Source organism: Anarrhichthys ocellatus, unplaced genomic scaffold (genome assembly GCF_004355925.1).
Source record: "Anarrhichthys ocellatus isolate YVR2014 unplaced genomic scaffold, GSC_Weel_1.0 scaffold121, whole genome shotgun sequence".
NCBI lineage: Eukaryota > Metazoa > Chordata > Actinopteri > Perciformes > Anarhichadidae > Anarrhichthys > Anarrhichthys ocellatus.
This window is the reverse complement of record NW_022280151.1, coordinates 196,905-215,855: the sequence shown is the minus strand read 5'-3', so window position 1 is coordinate 215,855 and position 18,951 is coordinate 196,905. Positions and strand designations below refer to the sequence as shown.

Genomic DNA, 18,951 nt, shown 5'->3' with positions numbered 1-18,951 from the left:
AATGACCTCAATTGGCATTTTGTGAAAGTCGGCATAGTTTCTCTGCCTTGAAGGTTTGTTTTGTGGGAGAACCTGCTTTGTACTTCATCAGGAACACAATACAAACAAGGTTATTAGATACCTTGAGGGAAGAGAGAAAAAAAAGTGTGTGTGAGTATGTCTTTGTTGTGGCAATCCGCTCCCCTACCTCTACTTCCTGGAGGGGAGAAAAAAAACCTTCCCAGGTAATTGTGGCAGGGCTGGGTGTGACCCTAAAGAATGTCAAACAAAGAGAGAGTGGCTAGGTGGTAGTCGTTACGGGGCAATAGAGGACTTTACCATCCGTGATCGTTCTCCACAGCAAACACAGCCGTCAGTCAGCTGGTGTGGAAACAACAGCCCTTACCTACTCTTTCTGGTAGCACTGACACTGGAAAGGTAAGCCTGTGACCTTGGAGTGTGATTGGTGAGCCCCTTGCTTGCTTTAGCTTGGATGTGAGTGAAAGTTCCAGGTTTTCTCTCTGTAAGCTTTGTCATGGCTGAGTTGGGACGAAAGAAGTCCCTGTTCTCAGAACGATCTACACACTGTTAAAGATGTTTGGGACCTGCATTCTATCTCAGTTTGACAGTTTCAAAGACCTGTATTGCTGGGTAACCTTTGTAGTGTCAGCAGCTATGTAAAGGTGGAATGGAAATATCCTTTAATGTCACTTGAAGCACGAAACAAACACCAGCTATCGGACAAAAAGAACAGTATTTTTTTACTGCATATTAATCAAACCTGAGGTCATATAAGCAAGTATTTTTTGTTCTCTAAAGCTGATTCAGAGGTTGTATTCTTCTTTAGGTAATTCTTTTGTCCCACATTTCAGAGGAAACGTTTCTACTTCTACTCACTGTTAATGTTTTGAGTCAACCAGAAGAGAAGTCTGTACAACACAGAGGCTGAACATGTTTTCTGTTAGACATTACCGAGTGAATCCCTGATGGATTTCAGTGAAATCGTGTTACTCTATTTGGATCAGGAAGAGATACAGAGCCCCCTGAGCGGTCTGTTGGTGTTATGGATGTATAGGCTTCTAACATAAATTGTAATGAATATATTGGAATTGAATTGAGAGAGATTTTTAACAGAAACAAATTAAAGTAAATGTGTTGAGGGTGGAACATATGAGCTCATTGCAAGGAGAGGCTAATGCTGGTGCTGACTCTAACAGGCTCTGATAAAAAATCCCAGAATCCAAAGTGGAACTAAACAAACCATCCAAACATTGTATCTTTAATGACTGTCAGACTACATCGGCATGCATATTTATGAGATTCTCACTTGTCTGCTCCAATGAGCTCTCTATTGTAGTTATAGAACAAAGCAGCTGCTGGCTTTCAGCTTGTACCTACGTAACATGACTCAGCTCATGTTTATCATAAAAACAAAACAGAACCACTGGTACTGTAAGAGCCTCGCCTCACCTGGAACATGAAGAGTTATTAAAGGGAATCAATCCCCGGCTCCGCTAGTCCATGTCAATGTGTCTTTGGGCAAGACACTTAACCTCAAATTTCTCCTGTAGCTGTGCCGCCGGTGTATGAATGGTAGATAGGCCTGATGGGCAGATGGCACCTTTCATGGTAGCCCTGCCATCAGTGTATGAATGGGTGTGAATGGGTGAATGATGACATGTCGTGTTAAAGTGCTTTGAGTGGTCGGAAGACTAGAAAGGCACGATACAAGTACATGTACAATTCCATTTAACATTTGTCATTCACCTATCATTCAAAACAAAAACACAATTAGAGATTGTATCAACCTACAGAAGCTGTTTGGACAGAAGCTAGACAGGAAGTCACGTCAGGTGTATGTTTTTGATTGGCCAGCAGAACTCAACAACTTGGCTTCTACTGAGGATTTTTACTATAATCTGACCTAGCAGAACACACAAACACACAGACACACTATTAACTGCTTTCAACTGTGATTTGTTGCTAGGCTGCAATCTCTATCTCTAGCTCTCTCTCTCTGTTCAATTCAATGTGGCTTTATCAGCATGAAAGTTTCAACAAAAAGAAACAATGTTGGCAAAGCATCGAAAATACAAAAGTACACAATAATATTAATATGAATATTAACTAGTGCTGGGCAAGTTAACGTGTTAATTTTGCGTTAACGCATTCATTAATTAACGGCGACAATTATTTTATCGTGCGTTAACGCATTTTTTTAATTTTTTTTAATTTTTTTTTTTCTTGAAAGACAAGAGACAATACATATACATAACAACAAGAGGATGACAAGAACAGTGGGATAAAAGCCAGCAAACATCCTATAGTCAGTTGTGTGTGTGTGTGTGTGTGTCCTTGATCCTTTTGAGATGGGGGAAAAAAAATAATAATTATTTTCAATTTATGATTATTGTAACAGACTATTATTGTCTCATGTTTATCGTTTTGTATTGGAGATATGATGTCCGAAGCGAAGGACTTTGAAAGTTAGCGGAAAGATTAATGTGAGACAACATCTGGTTTCTTCAGACGAACATCCGGTTTTCAGAATAAGATGCCAACAAAGTATGAATTATATTCACATTAAGTATAAAACATGCTACCTGCATCTCGTGAACCAAATGGTATTGCCCTTTTGTTCATATAGCAGTACTTTTAAAATAAAAGTGCGCAATACACTACTTTTGAATTCATTATTGAACTTTGCCATAACAATGCGATTAATTGCGATTTATCGCAAAAAATCCATGTGATTAATCGCGATTAAAATATTTTAATCGCGATTTAAAATATTTTAATCGTTGCCCAGCACTAATATTACATAATATTAGGTTGTTATATAATAATGATATATAAACAGCATTACAATTACATTTTAACAAACGGGTGTGTGTGTGTGTTTACTTTCAGCTACATCAGACATGTCTGTCTGTCTGTCTGTCTGTCCATAAAACTGTCTCTCTCTCATACAGCCATTCAGGTCTATGAGATTTTGAGAGGACTTTTCAGCTCTTTCAGGAGATGGGTGCTTTGACTTTTCATATTTGTAATCTTTGAACTTTTTGAATTATTAAGCTATTTGCAATTTTCTTTTGAATGGGATCTCTATGGAGAAAATCTTCAAATCCTGTTAAACGTATTCAACTTTCAAAGCCTTCTTCTTCTTCATACTTTCAGCTACAGACACCATAGTGAGACATTTCAACTAGAAGGGTTTTCAGCAGTGCAGTTTAAATGCTTTCAGGCTTCAACATTTTTCAGACGGGTAGTCTCCCATTTCTTAATTTTCAGCAATTTTTTTACAATTCATTTCAGCATTCCAATGCATTTTCAGCAGGAAATGCATTTTCTAGTATCTTCTGTTGCTGTGCATTTATCAACGAGTCTTCATACAGTTCTAGTGTGTAAAAGGGCTGCAGTGAACCCGACTGTGAGGTCGGAGCTGAATGAACCTCTCCGCTTATCTCGCCACCACAGAGTGCTGTCTTATTGATGGCTGTCACTTTTAAGCTGTCACATCAGTCAGATGCAGACAGTGGGCTTTTTAGAAAAGAATCACAGCCATCATGTTCTCACCAGAAGCACATTGCTGCATTCAACGCTGCATTCTGCTGCTCTCCTTCTCTCTCCCTTTCTCTGCGTGTGCGTCTTTCCACTCCAAAGATAAATGCAAACATTATTTGAGATGTTCACTCAAATATTGGTTTACTACCGTAAGCAGTCTGCTTGTTGTAGCTATTTTCTGGAATCTTACCTTACCCCCTGACTCATAGTATCATGACTCAGTATTTTGAAAGTGATAGATGGTGTGCAAGTCACACTGCACACAGTCAAAGACAGAACCACGGTTGTATGAAATGGTCCAAACGTGGAAACACTTTGCACCAAAGTGAAAGCTGCTCATCCAGGTTATACAAATAAGTAAGTAATACGCAAATAAGTTAAATTCCGTACGAGATATCGTGACAATATCAAAGGATCAGTTTGGATCAGTTCATCACCTCTTTGTTTCTGGACACTTTTGCTTTACTTGAACTGTCAGCCATGTCATGGTCCTGCCCTTATAAATAATAGCTACAGACAGTGCTGCATGTTAATTGGTGGCTACTACAGTATAACCTAACTTCTTGTGTTTTTGTGACCTGGCGCTCTGTTAGGTTGAAGGGATGTTTGACACACTGTATGATTGGTTCTGGTGGGACAGAATCTGGCTGCCTGTGAACCTGACATGGGCTGACCTGGAGGACAGGGAGGGCCGGGTCTATGCCAAAGCCTCACATCTCTACGTCACTGTCCCCTACACCTTTGCCTTCTTACTAATCAGATACCTGTTTGAAAGGTAAGATCCACACTCCGTGCTTCTATTATCCCATACTGTACCAACAGCACATCCCTCTCTGTCAAAGGATTACACAGTATGTTACAGTTTAAAGGATATGTACGGTGATATTCAAACCAACAGTGAATGCATCCTACTAACTAAGTATTGTTAGTAGGATTGTTATTGTTGAGTGAGTATCAAAGCCTGATACATTCATAGAGCTCCATTGTTGTCCCTAGAGTCAACAAGCAAGAGCAGATATTCTACAGGAACAGTGTCACTGCCATTTCAACTCAATTTCAAATTGTTTTGGCAATACTCATTTGCTTGTAAAGGGAGGAGTGTTCAGTTGTATACAATCTGTAGCCTCAACACTAGATGCCATTAATCCTACACACTGGCAATGACGATGATAATTTTATTTATATAGCACATTTCATTACACATAAACTCAAAATGCTTCACGTTTAAGGACACAATATACAAATATACATATAAGCACAGCACAAAATATAAGCATATTCCACAGGCATACATCCAACCACAAAGCAATAAAAAACATGACAACTCTTCAAATGAACTAATGATGAACCAATGCGCGCGCGCGCGCACACACACACACACACACACACACACACACACACACACACACACACACATATATATCTATCAACCATAAGCCTGGGAGAACAGGAAAGTTTTGAGTCTGCTTTTGAATATGGAAATAGAGCTCTATAGTAGTCTGACCTGATTGAGATAAATGCATGAAATGAAGCATCGCAAGACACGGAAGTTATACGCTCCAGCTGACAGCCAGCCGATTGAATCATAGCTTCCAATCGGCCCCACACCAATCACAGCCTAGCCTCACATTAAGGAGGTCCATGGCAATAAACGGTTCTGATTCTGATGCTTGGTGCTCCCCGTTTTGGCTTGGTAGCTGCTGGCTAATCCGAGGATTATTTAAAGAGCGGAGCTATCAGCGGCAAGTTTAACAGTATTTCCATTTGCTGCAATAAATAGTTAAACAATCTTTCACGAGTGTTCCTGACTGAACCAAGTCAGTTTGAGATTTGAATGCTATACGTTTTGATATCTTTTTTTGGTGATATTGGTGATATGATTTTTAAAATTGAGATCAGTATCCAAAATAATGCCATGGTGTCTGACCTGCTCACTGTATTTCAGACACAGCGATGCTGTGTCAATGAATTGACTTGACTTGACTGACTTTTAGGACCAACTACAAATATCAACTAAAGCTGCAAGCAGCGATGAACGGGCCCTCGCATCCTCCGAGGGGTGTGCCGGCGGGACTCCGGCCTGCGCGGCCAAGACCGTCCGTTTTATTTCCTGCGTGGACTGCCTGACGCTGGAAAATACGCTTTGCAAATAGTGCACCGCTTCCTGTATCCGCTGTGTGGCGTTACAGAACACGCGCAAACATGCATTATGTTGCTTTATATCAAGTGTAAACCACATTGTGTAAAAGTCATGTAAATCGGATGCTGTTTGTCACAAAAATGCAGATTTCCTTTGGCCAGCAGGTAGCGCTGTGAGTATTACTGAAAATTAGCTTGTAGACATCCTCAGGCCATGAGTGTTATCAAGCATGGGAAGTTTGGGACCGTTTGGAAGACGTCCAGTGGAGTTACATCAGCTTTTTTCATGGGGAATCAAGTAAAGTAGCCGCCCGCTACGGCTAAGCCATTCTATCAGATGTAAAGCTTTTGATAACTTTTAATCACAAAGGGCTTGAGATTGTACTGACCAAATTTGAAGAGGATCAGACAAATTCCCTAGGAGGAGTTCGTTAAAGTATAGCGACTACAAATGGGCAAAAATCTATCAAAAAATGACACAAAAATCAAAATGTCCGACTTCCGGTACAGTTTGAGCATGGTCCCAAGATACTTTTTTTGAAGTCTCTATGGGATACATGTGCGTACCAAGTTTCATATTTGTACCTGAAACGCAGCACTGGGACTGCTCTTTTGAAATATTGTAGGGAGCGCTATGGAGGCAATTTAAAATGGCCAAGTCAAAAACCCATATAAAATACGTCTTCCCATGAATTATGACACATGTACAAAGTTTAATGAGTTTTTGAGCATCCCAAGCCACTGAACTGATGGCATCAGCCTACTTTTTCATGGCGAATGATGCATTGCCATGGCAACAGCGTTAAACGAAAACTCCCAATATTCTTTATGAAGTATCATCAATGTCTTAAGGCATTCCTTACCAAATTTGACTTTGATCTGGTCAACTGGTTAGGAGGAGTAAATAAAAGTGTAACATGTGACATTTCCTTTTGCCAGTAGGTGGCACTATGAGTTATTGAAAATATTGGCATTGAAATATGCTAAAGCTTGAAGTAGCATCATGCCTAAGAAAGTTTGTGCAGATTGAATAATGTACCTTGGAGTTATAACAACTTCCTTTTTCATGATGAATGAGGCAAAATGGCCACCACGCCAAGGTTCTTCCATGAAAACTCATGAATTTGACAAGTTTTCATTAAAAAGGTCTGAAGAGCATCCTGACAAAATTTGAGGTCAATCCCATTAATTCTGTAGGAGTTCGTTAAAGTACAAAGGCTGAAAACTGCAAAAAGTGACAAAAAAGCACAACATGGCAGGTTTACTGTAGCGCCCCCTAGTAGTTGAATGGTATGAAAATGTCAGGGTATGTTACAGGATGCGATGTGCACATGTCCTGCAAATTTGGAGATTTTAAGACAAACGGTTGAAAAGTTGTGCATTGATATATAAGCCACGCCCCTAAGAAGTTTATTGGTCCATATCTTGTAAACGCAAAGATATATCAAAAAGCTTTTGATAACTTTTGGTGATATAGATCCAATAATGATACACAGCAAATTGTGTAGCAATCGGACAGAGCGTGTAGGAGGAGTTCCCAAAAATGCGTTTTTCACAAAATTCAAAATGGCAGAAAATTTTGGAAGGCGGAGTTTAGGGGTCTCATTGTCTTTTTTTTTTTTTTTTTTTTTTTTTTTTTTTAAAGAGTAAGCAGAGCTCGAAATGTCTGTTGATTTTCAAGTTAATCGGACATACTGGCCGAGGGGCATCGCCGGTCCAACCTGTAGGGGGCGCTAGAGAGTTCAATATCCTCGGCTGCAGAAACGTTCCATCACACACACATGGCTGGGATTGCACCACCTCTCGTTCACATACATTGCAATCCCACCACCTTTCTTCTTACCGCTCTGTACAACATCTCTGTCCACCTGAACAGTCCTGAAGCTGGGTACGGCCACACTGTGGTCTGGGAAATGTGAGTGCAGCCATGTCTCCGTGAAACACATGCTGCTGCACTTGCGGTACTCCCTCTGGGTCTTTACCAGCGTGCTGAGCTCATCCGTCTTATTGGCCAAGGACCTCACATTCCCCATTAAGATTGCCTGTACCGCAGGTTTAAATTTCCTCCTCTTCGCCTTCAACTTAGCGCCAGCTCTGCAACCCCGACGTCTTCTCTGCAACTCCTCCGGGATTTCAGGCCTTGTGCTGGGCAGCAGCAGCGGTTCACTCAGCGTAATCAGCTGATCGTGAGAGTAAACAATGCCCCCAGTCCATTGTGCGTGGCTCTCCGTTAGAAAGAGGGAAATGAGTAACAGAAAAGCCACTAGGAAAGTTGAAAAAAAGTTACGGTCTATTGCTTTTTTTTTTTTGAAAACTTTATTTAATTTAGATCAGATATACAGTTGCACAAATACATACATGATTCCCAAGTATACAGACATAAAAACACAAAGACAGATACAAGAAAAGTGCTGTGTGCTTGGGTCAAAAGTCCAACAAATGCCACGGGAGGGACTGGCTCTTATCAATAGTTCTCCTTCTCCTGAGTTCAGTGACTACATGTTTCACCACCATGTTGCCATCCATTACAGTCTGTTTTATTACCATTATACATCTGGTTTTCCATATTTTGAAACATGTGATGCTGACAATGAGCTGGCAAAGTTCTCTTTGTTTAACGGACATCTTCTCATCAAACAGAGGAAACATCACAGATTTATAGTTCACATTGAAGACTAGGCCGAGGCCTTGAAGTGAGGCCCAGACCTGTTGCGCTCTGTGACAGTCTATGAACAGGTGATTTTGTGTTTCGTCCTCGTTACAATGCATCATGGGACATTTTTCCGTCGTGACATAGCAGCTCCATGACACAGTGGCTCTTACAGCGAGTCTATTTACTGCCATGAGCCATCAGACATCTCTGATGCTCTTCGAGAGATTCTTATCCTTCAATGTTTTTATTACTTCCTCGCCATTTGTCAAACTTTTATATTTAACAAGTCCACCATGTTTAAAATCGTTGATCTTTTTATAGATAGCTTTACTTGATAGACTCTTCCAGTCGATACGTAAGTGTTGATAGTGGTTAGTAAAATCACCGTATAATAACTTGTAGTCAGGGCCCTGTCTCAGTTTCCCCTTTCTCTTCCTCCACATGGAGCCATCTCCTAACCAGTGAGCGTTTCTGGAGATGGCAGCAGAAACATTTTTAACAAAGGCAATATATAATCTGACGCCGAGCTCTAGGGCCCCTAACCCACCGTACTCTTATACATCAGTTGTCGTTTGGTTACTTCCCTGGTTGTGCCCCAGATTAAGTTCACACTGTTTATTTAACTGGATGATCATTTTGTTGGATGGAGGAAAAATATTGGATAAAAAAAGTAGTTTAGATAAGATGAAGGTCTTGACTATATTTACCCTGGATTTGTAATTAGTATTTTTGTTTTCCCATTTTTTCACCTCTTCTTTAATTTCACACAACTTGTTTTCCCAATTTCTTTCACTACTTTTACTGTCACAAAATGTTAAACCCAGTATTTTCATTTCTGGTTTAACTTTAATGTTAATATTACATTGATGGTGTTCATCTCCGATCCAAACTCCCTCTGTTTTGTAATGGTTTAATTTAGCTCCAGATGCGAGTTCATACAGAGATAGGTTGTTAGTTAAAGCATCCATCTCCAACTGATTTTTTATGATGACAGTAATGTCATCAGCGTATGCGATGGCTGTAACTTTGGGAATATGACCTACACTTAAACCTGAAATTAGATGATCTGAGTTTATTTTTTTAATTAGAGGATTTATGGCGAGGATGCATAAAGCAGCACTGCTTCACTCCTCTCTCTACTTGAAAGGCTTCAGTTAAAACCCATTTACACAGATATTTGATTTAACGTACAGACATTTCACTATGTGAATAAAAGCATCGGGGAAGCCGTATGACTTCATCACAGCCCAGAGGTAATCTCTGGAGATGTAATCAAAGGCCTTCTTCTGATCAAGCCCAACAACATAGAAACCTTTTATCAGGTTCATGTAAAAGTTCTCTTAGTATGCACAAGCTGTCCCACATCAGTCGGCCTTTAATTGCACATGTTTGTTCTTTATCTATAATTTTGTCTAATATATCGTTTAATCTATTCATAATTATTTTTAGCAAGAATCTTATAGTCTGTATTCATAATAGTTAGATGTCTGTAGTTATCTAAATCAGCATCATCACCTTTTTTAAACAATAAACATAAAATACCTTGATAAAAGGAGTCTCCCTCTCGGCAGAGCGAATGATATGCTGCAGTCTGCCCTTCTCCTTGGCAGTGTCTGCAGCGTGCCAGGCAGTGATGGAGGAGCAGAGGATGGACTCAATGATGGCAGTGTAGAAGTGCACCAACATTGTCTTTGGCAGGTTGAACTTCTTCAGCTGCCTCAGGAAGTACATCCTCTGCTGAGCCTTCTTGGTGATGGAGCTGATGTTAAGCTCCCACTTGAGGACCTGGGTTATGATGGAGCCCAGGAAGCGGAAGGACTCCACAGTGGCGACGGGGGAGTCATACAGGGTGATAGGGGCAGGTGGGGCTGCGTTCTTTTGGAAATCCAAAACCATCTCCACTGTCTTTAGAGCGTTGAGCTCTAAGTTGTTCAGACCGCACCAGGTCACCAGATGGTCAATCCCCACCAGAGATGAGTCCAATGAGGGTGGTGTCATCCGCAAACTTCAGGAGCTTGACGGACTGGTTACTGGAGGTGCAGCCTGTAAAAGAGAGTTAAACACAGAAGTAATGCCGTCAATAGCTTCTTGTGTAAGCGGATATTGATGTTGGCATGGCTGAAACAATGATTTAGGTGTGATGACCACACATTGCGCATTCCGTATTAGACCGACGTCATATTTACCAGCTGCCCAGAGAGAAGAGCGAACTTCCTGTAAGGCAGGGGGAAGACTGGAGGTGTCAGCAAGAAGTGTGTGGTGTGTTATCATCAAACTAATACACAGAGTATAGAATGGTAGTTTGGAAATAATCTCTCCACTGGTCAGTTGGTGATTTCGACAGTGAGATGTGTGGGTAGGAGTTCTCCATTTGGAGCATGCGGTGTTGAGCCAAAGTCAGAGTTACTGAAATAACACACCGCTGAGCGGACCAAAACAAAATAGAACACTGGAGAAAATCATAATGAAAATCAAATGAGTCATCCGGTCCGACAGGAACATGAGCAGTGCAATGTAAGTGTTCAGGAATCATTAATACAGCCAAGTGGTGGGCAACGAGAGTGCAATGGTTCATCATGTCTTTTGCCATAGTTGTAGGAATGCGCCACTGATAAACATATACAGTAGGGGCATGTTTGGATTGTAGTGAGTCATGCACTGTGATATGAGCGGGGTGCGGACAACTTTAAGGCCATCTGCAGTAGATATTGAACTAATACCAAGACTCAGGATGAGGTCTCTGCCAAACAGGTTTACTGGACAACATTGTGAGGATAGAAATGCATGTTTAGTTTTGACAGGGGGCGCCATGTCATCATGGCGTTCACATGCCAGTGGAACAGTGGAACGTTCTTTAAGTGTTAGTCCTGATGCGCCTAGGGAATAAACATATTGGCCGCTAAGTTTGGGGTTGGGTAAATCTTTGCTTGTTGCCACGGAATGTGTGGCTCCTGAATCTACTAGGAAAACAATTGCTTTGCCACCAAAGAACAAAGTGGTTTCGGGTAATCTCTTAAATGATTCTGTGGAGTATTTTGGATATGACCCTTTGGTTGGCATTGATTTGTTGACTTTCTCTAAATGTTCAATAGCTGCTTGTTTTAGTTGCAGCTGCTCTGATGTGTTCGTGAGGGTGTGGGGTGGGACAAGCGTGTCTTCATTGCATGTGCTGTGTGTGTGTGTGTCTCACTTCCCTTTTCTGCTGCTGCCGGAGGACGTCTCCCTCTCTCTCCACATGTCCCCGTGATCTTGGTTCAGTCAGACATCCAGCGGTTCTGTGGCCCCTGGGGATGGCTGTCATCTCTGCGGGGACAGTCAGCTGCCCAATGTCCTTTTTGGCGACAGATATAGCATTCAGCTTTACCCAGAGGAGGGCGCCCTTGGATGCTACGGCCTCTCCCTCCAGATCCCCTTCCTTTACCTCTACCTCTTATTCGTCTGTTGTAGCCCACTGGGAGCCGACACCATGCTGCTGGAGACCCAGGCTGTATTGCTGGACCCGCTGGTGGGGAGAGAGGCACAGGAGGACCAGAAATACATAGAGCAGACTGTCAGACTCCAGCAGCAGTGACATTAGGCTATCAAAAGCAATTCTGGTGCTTTGAAACACCATTTTGTCCACATGGGCCGTCAATATCGCAAAAAAAGATAGTTGCTTGAATTGATAATAATTCATCACATTAATTATCATATGTTTTATGAGTCAAATCTAAATCTCACCAGTAATATTTCTCTGTCAGGCAAATGTAGCGCTCCAATATTTTCCTCTGAAATAGAAGTACACAGTAAGAAGTATACAGATAAACTGAATATCTTTTAAGTGCTTTATAAGTTATTTTGGGGTACAGTGGTTCATAACAGTAACATAATTCAATATTTTTCAAGTAATTTTAGTTGGAGGCCCCAGGCAGGTTCCTACCTTGCCTAATGGTAAAGTCGGCCCCAGGTGTTTTTTCTCGTGAACAAGAGAGTATTTCACCAGTGATTCTGAATGAGATAACTGCAACTTGGGTGCAGATTTAGTGATTTGGGGAACCAGGCAAATGGCGAGCGGCACAGAATTCAGTTTGCTGGTGTTAAAATCCCCCAGAATGATTTTGGATGCAACACGAGAGGTAGTTAGCTTTTCAATACATTGATAGATTGTCTGTGAAAACTAAGTTGTAATAGCTGATGGTAGAATATAAACAGCTGTCAAAATCACCTGCCCAAATTCCCTGGGTAGGTAGAACAGGTGCAGGGAAATGGAGCTGCTCCCTGGTGTAGGAGATGGCTAGCTTTCCCATCGGTTCCTCCTGTCTGCCATGGATAAAAGCAGTTCATTAGAACTTCTTGCTCCATACATTTTTTTTTTAAATGTGTTTACTTCCTTGACTCGGTAACACTTAGTCAACAAACAAACAAGAAGACACTTCACTCTGACTGTCACGGTTCGCCAGCTGAGCTCCAGAAGCATGCAAAAAGTCATCATACCAGAATATTAATAATAGTCTTATAAGTAATCATGGCAATGATTAATGCATCTGTGATATGTAAATGAACATGCCATCAATAAAACTAAATCTTTGCTGACTCTGGCATTGTTAGAATTGAACCCTGTGTGTGTTAAATGTATTTCAGGTGGATAGCAACACCACTCGCAGTCTCCGCTGGGATCAAGAAGAGAGTCCATCTGAAAGCGCAGGACAACCCTGTCCTGGAACGTTACTACATTACTCAGAGTAGAAATCCTGCTCAGGTAAACATATTCCCACTCAACTGAGAGCTCAACACACTGCAAAATAAAAAACATCTTAACCCGTTTGGCAACATGTGCAGCATTTAGAAAAAAAAACGGAAAATTCAGATACGACTAAGTACAGAAACATGCTGAAACAGAAACTGTTTCCAGGGGATGCTATAAAGTGACGGCTGAATTTTAACGAATATTAGCCTTCTTGTTGTTATTAGCGTGCTGATTCAAATAATGTCAGGAAATACACACAATTAATTGTAATGTCATGTTAGCTGGCTATAGTTACTCCCAGAACCCACAGAGAAAAGCAAGTTAAACAAGCGGTAGGTTTTGCGGACATGACTAATAAAATCACTTTGCTGCTGCCTGTTGTATAATAGAAAGGGTTGGTTTACATTCTGAAATATTATTCCTGCCATTAAACTGCAACTTATTTTGACTAATTCTACATCAAAAAAGAAGTAATGTGTGTAGCATTTAGGGGGATTACTTGGCATAAATGGAAGATAATATTCATAACTATGTTTTAATCAGTGTATATTCACCTGAAACTAAGAAACAATATGATTTATTTAGTCTAGAAAAAGACTTTAATATATACATTTTGAGTGAGTCTTCTTCACAGAGTCAGGCAAACCAACACTGGCTGTAGCGAGAGCCTTTCAGGTTTTTACGTTATCTGAAGATAGGGTTGGGAAATCAAACTTAGTATTAATTGGGCCCCAGTGCTAAATTATTAAAGATGTATTGATAAACCTCTGCGTTACTGATGTTTTCATGGAAGATGAGCTGACGAAAGAAACGACAGGGCATGTCTGATGCTGTGTTCACACATTTTTGCATTGCGTTACTTGTGGGAACATTTGTGTTTATTTGCGTCACTCGTACTTGACGCACCGGAGAGGAGGAGGGGCATACCTCGTTGTAGACAAAGTTTCGTCAGTCATGACTGAAATAACCACTGTTGCTTCTTTGCACATGTGGTGGAAATCCAAGATACCCTGGGAAACCTAACGCTGTCATGTCTCAATTTCACTGAGCCATATTCATTGTATCTAGTAGGCCACAATGCTGGTTTACTACAACTGTTTGACCTAAAATAAACTGATTTTGCTGTAATCTAATTGAAGTTAATGGATAAAAGGGATGCCGAAATATTTTTTGACTTTACATCACTATTGAGTTATGGGAAATGTTTGGACCATATGAGTCACAAAGCAGCCAATACTAAAATCTAATTCTACAAATAATATAATATGAATAATATTAGTGTTGGGAATGAAAAGGAGCGTGTTTGAGTTATCAGCATATCACAAAACTAAATTATTGACATCAATAGAATTATTAATGTCAGTAAGATTATTAACCATTATTAATAATAACGGGGCACCACCCTGCGAACAGGGACCAATAACCAAACAATAAACTAAGTCTCATAATTAGTGTTCACTCACCATGTCAATAGTCGAAGTACTATTACACATTCAGAGTGAAAGTTAAGGTTTAAATTCGGGCAACAGACCACATATCAGCTATTATCACAATACATGCACAAAGTAATCACAGACAGCTGCTCTCTGTAACTATTTGTTACAGCCCTAATACATTTATGACATAAATTACCTCCAGGAGAAAGTCTTTGCTGGATGTCCTCACTGGATGTCTTCTCTGTCCTCCTCCTTCCGTCTTTTTCTTCTGGTCTGTTATTCCCTTTTGCATAAACTTTAATATTAACCCATTTTGTTTTTATCTGAGCCACGGTTCTTGTCCAAGCCTCTTTTTTTATCATCATCACCATATCATCCAATGGAAATACTTCATAAAAGTGTGCCTTTTCTGCCTTCTACCTCGGACTCTTTGGTCTAAATTTCTTCAGTATTTTTTGTATCTTACTTAGGACTATGCTTTTGTCTTTTCGCTTTTCACATTCTCCATGATGAAAGGCAAATGTATTTCCTTATATAGAGAAATTAAGGCGTGGCATTATGGTGTGCAAATCGCAGGCACAGTCCTGTCAATTTAGAATGATTCATTAACATATGCATGGTGGTAAGAAAAAAATTGGCAGTGTGCATGTCATGAATCCGACTGATTCTGCATTTTATTTTGTGCGCAAAGTAAGAACATTTCTACACATATTGGTGAATGAGGCCTATGGTGACTGAATTCATATCCTCAACCAAGTAAATTAATGGATGGGGAGTGGAGAGCTCTTCTGCGAGTTTATGCAAAGAAGTGTTTGCAGGCGATGTGCAACTTCCACTGGGTGGAGTGCAGCTTTCTCCTGGCAGGGGGCCATAAGGATTAGGTTGTCTTAACAAGGACAAAACCCAGATCCCGTTCCTTCTTCATGTCTCCAGTGCGGTTTCCATACACTTGCAGAAAGTGGACGCAGCCAGAGTAAAGCCAAATGATAGCCGGTCGAGCTGGTACTGTATTCCCTGGAAGGGGAAACACAGGATTCTTTTGTGCTCTGCAATGATAGGAATGTGGAAATAGACATCTCTCTGGTTGAGGGAAGTGAACAAATTGGCGAGACGGACACGGGCCAACACTTTGGTATGAGAAAATAGTAGGAACAAAACCCATTGTTCCCCTCTCCTGGAGGGACACATCCTTCCCCAGGAGCTCCGCCTGCTTTTTCATCAGTGCTGCTATTTCCCACACTCAACCCTTCTTTTTTTGTGTATGTGTGTGTTCACTCCTTTTCAGGCAGGCATTGATGGGCTGTCTAAGAAAAGCAGTTTGTCAGTGAGGCAAGTTTTACGCTGGTTCAGAAGAAGACGCAGTCAGGACCTTCCCGGAACACTGAAGAAATTCAGAGAAGCTAGGTCACTAATTTGTGTGTTTGATAATAAGATAGTGATAAAAATAATGCATTACCTAGCCATGATCTAATGTCTCTTCTCTGCTTCCTACAGTTGGAGGTTTGTCTTCTACCTGTCAGCGTTCTTCGGAGGAATAGTAGCACTGTACGATGTGAGTAGCTCATTTGATTGGAACAGTACCCCATCTCAGCCAGAAACATTACATTTTAATGTGAAAAGCAACTTGAGAAAGCTGTGTTACTAGCAGCCTTGTGGGTGTAGCTCTTTAGCTTTCATAAAAGCTATGCCCATCTACATTTCAAATAAAATGCACAAATATAACATTTCTCTCCATGTTTTTGTAGAAAGACTGGTTTTATGACACTTGGGAAGTATGGACGGGTTTTCCAAAGCAGGTTTGTATAGCCTACTTTTTAGTCATTATATTACACCATAATCGTCATATTAGCATCAGTATTGTTTAATTTTACTTAATCATTAGGTATTGATGTGGAAAACTTTAACTTCTGATCAATCTTCATGAATAATGGAACAAACTTAATGAGCCTCAGTTGTCCATACTGGAATATATGATGACTACAACATAAATCTGATCAGCGAAGATCTTGCAGCATGCATGAACACAAACACACCAAAACTTAAAGTAACATTACATTCACTCGCCTTTATACACCACCCAGCTCTGTTCGACATTTCTTTCCTTGATTCCTTGAGAATATTTATTTCTCACAAGTACAAAACAGCTGTCGTCTGCCGTTATTGTATTTATGATTATCTCGCAAATGTCCTTAGAAATCTGCCCTCCTTTGTACCACTTTGTAGTCACTTAATATTTTTTTTTGTCTTTGTCATACAGAGGCATGATAACTAAATTGAGTACATCAATTTGCGAGTAATATAATTGAGTTAGTTCTATTTGTCCCACTATGAACCTGCAGTGATGTTGTGATGCTGTTTTGGAGCAGTCATGTAAGCTGCAGTGTCCAATCACTAAGGTTTTTCCAATAAAGAGGTATGTATGTCTAATACAAGACTTCAGTGCAGGCTAGTCCTTCAAATCCTGGCTCCTAACTGCAGAAAAAGGGGAATTGGAACGTCCTTTATGATGGCCATTACAGTGACCTCCACCAACATGTGCAGTGATACTATAAAGCACACACCAGCACTGAAATATCATGACATACTAATGTACTTTACCTTTATGTACATTTTTTTATAAAATTATTTATAGCCTACATAATTGCCAGACATAAATTAAACTCAAATAAAAAGGTGTCAGAATAGTTGCACCCCTTCACTCATTCACTTTCATATTAAAGTTTGCAAGTTTCATTTCTTATTTCTAGAGATTCTGTGTCGTCATCTAAATATTTTTATCCTATCGGTCTGATAAACTGGTTTATCACTTATTTACAGGGATGGAAAGAGTACTAGAATCATACCTGCAAACTCATAAGAGGTGAAAAAGGTGACAAGCACCCGAACCCGAAACCCTGTCGGGGGTGCTTGAATTTTATTATGACAAAGTTCATATTTTCCCCTTTTTTATTTTGTATTGTCAGTAGTTTGGAAAGATAGGACACCCTCGTGTGATCTTTAGTTCTTTCTGATCCATGTATAATTTTCTTTTTACGGATCACGGCTCGATCTGTGATCTACATGATTCGCCTCATTCTACTTTGAGTTAAAAAAACAATAACCTGCAACTACATCCGCCGGTGTTCCAGTTTAACGTTAATGAGTGACCGCGTGAACTGAACCGGAACACGGGGGGTTGCATGTTTCATCACATTACGTTTTTGTTCCTCCTAAATTGCGATAATGATGAACGTTAACAGTCGACAAAGTTTCGCACTTGCCTCACTCTAATCTGAAAAACGCTGGTTGACCCCCCCCCCCCCCAAAAAAGAATTTAAACTCTAGGGATCTACACGATTCACGTGGATGACATATTTTGATTCAAAAAAGCGACAAGTTTGCAGGTATGTAGAATAGTTAGTAAGTGTTTTATTTGAGTAAAGGTAAAATTATTTGAGTAAAAATGTACTTGGAAAGTAGGTCAGTTAAAATGTACTCTGAGAAAACTGTATGGGGGGAGAGTCTGTTATACAATGATAGACTAAATGATGATAGAGAAACTAAATGATGTTGGAGACTAAACTCAAACAATTACAGAAAAATGACCAACAATAAATAAAAAGAGCTATGGACACGTTGGGTGTAACAACCATTATTAGGCAAACCGTAAATGGACTTGTACTTGTACAGCATTTTTCTAGTCTTCCGACAACTCAAAGCGCTTTTACACTACATGCCATCATTCATGGCATCATCATCATCATCGTCATGGCATTCATTCATCATCGCGGACCAAATAGTCAAGGCACAAGGAAACAGGCTTTAAATTCAAAAGTGGGTTTATTTTCCCAAAGATTATTCAATAGAAATCAGCGCCAAAGACATTAATTTACAGAGTTATAGGGCCCCTATAAAAGAAGTCAACAAAACATAACTCTATCAAAGAATAAGGTTAACAAAACAAGACGTTAACTCCATCAACAGAAAGCGTCCTAGAATGAAACTGAGGGAAACCTATATTGGCTGACCAAACCAACAAAAGCATACAGGGGAGGACACCACAGACAACAACGACAAGGTAACCCAAAACCGCCCAGATCCCCCCATGCTGTCAGAGCTTTTGGTATGGTCCTTGGCTCAGGCCTCTGCATAAAATCAGGCTCTACCCTCAGCCCCATCTTTTGTCAGACCAGGAAGGGGAACTCAGCAGCCAGGTAACTTCCATTGTTGGGCTGTGGCCACCACACCCATTCATGCACTGATGGCAGGGGCTACCATGCAATGTGCCACCTGCCCATCAGTTGCCACATAGTTTCGTCCGGTATCTACTAATATGAGGTATCGTAGAGCTCTGGGTGCCCACCTACGGCTACAATATTTTTTTCCTTATTCAACAACGGCAGGATGTCAGTGGTGACAGGAGGAGCATCTCAGCGCTGATAGGCTGTCGCAACACAGCGTCACACAAAAATGGG

The 18,951-nt window shown here is 40.6% G+C and overlaps 1 protein-coding gene across 1 annotated transcript in view; it reads left to right on the top strand.

Moving 5' to 3' along the window:
- Window positions 1–210: 210 nt before the first annotated feature.
- Window positions 211–18,951, top strand: part of cers3a (ceramide synthase 3a) — a 28,650-nt gene continuing 9,909 nt past the window's right edge. The window contains exons 1-6 of the mRNA XM_031876991.1: window positions 211–417; window positions 4,137–4,318; window positions 12,956–13,073; window positions 15,783–15,901; window positions 15,992–16,049; window positions 16,243–16,293. Coding sequence (XP_031732851.1) covers window positions 4,146–4,318; window positions 12,956–13,073; window positions 15,783–15,901; window positions 15,992–16,049; window positions 16,243–16,293 — 519 coding nt within the window. The 5' untranslated portion in view covers window positions 211–417; window positions 4,137–4,145. The remainder of the gene's footprint in view (window positions 418–4,136; window positions 4,319–12,955; window positions 13,074–15,782; window positions 15,902–15,991; window positions 16,050–16,242; window positions 16,294–18,951) is intronic.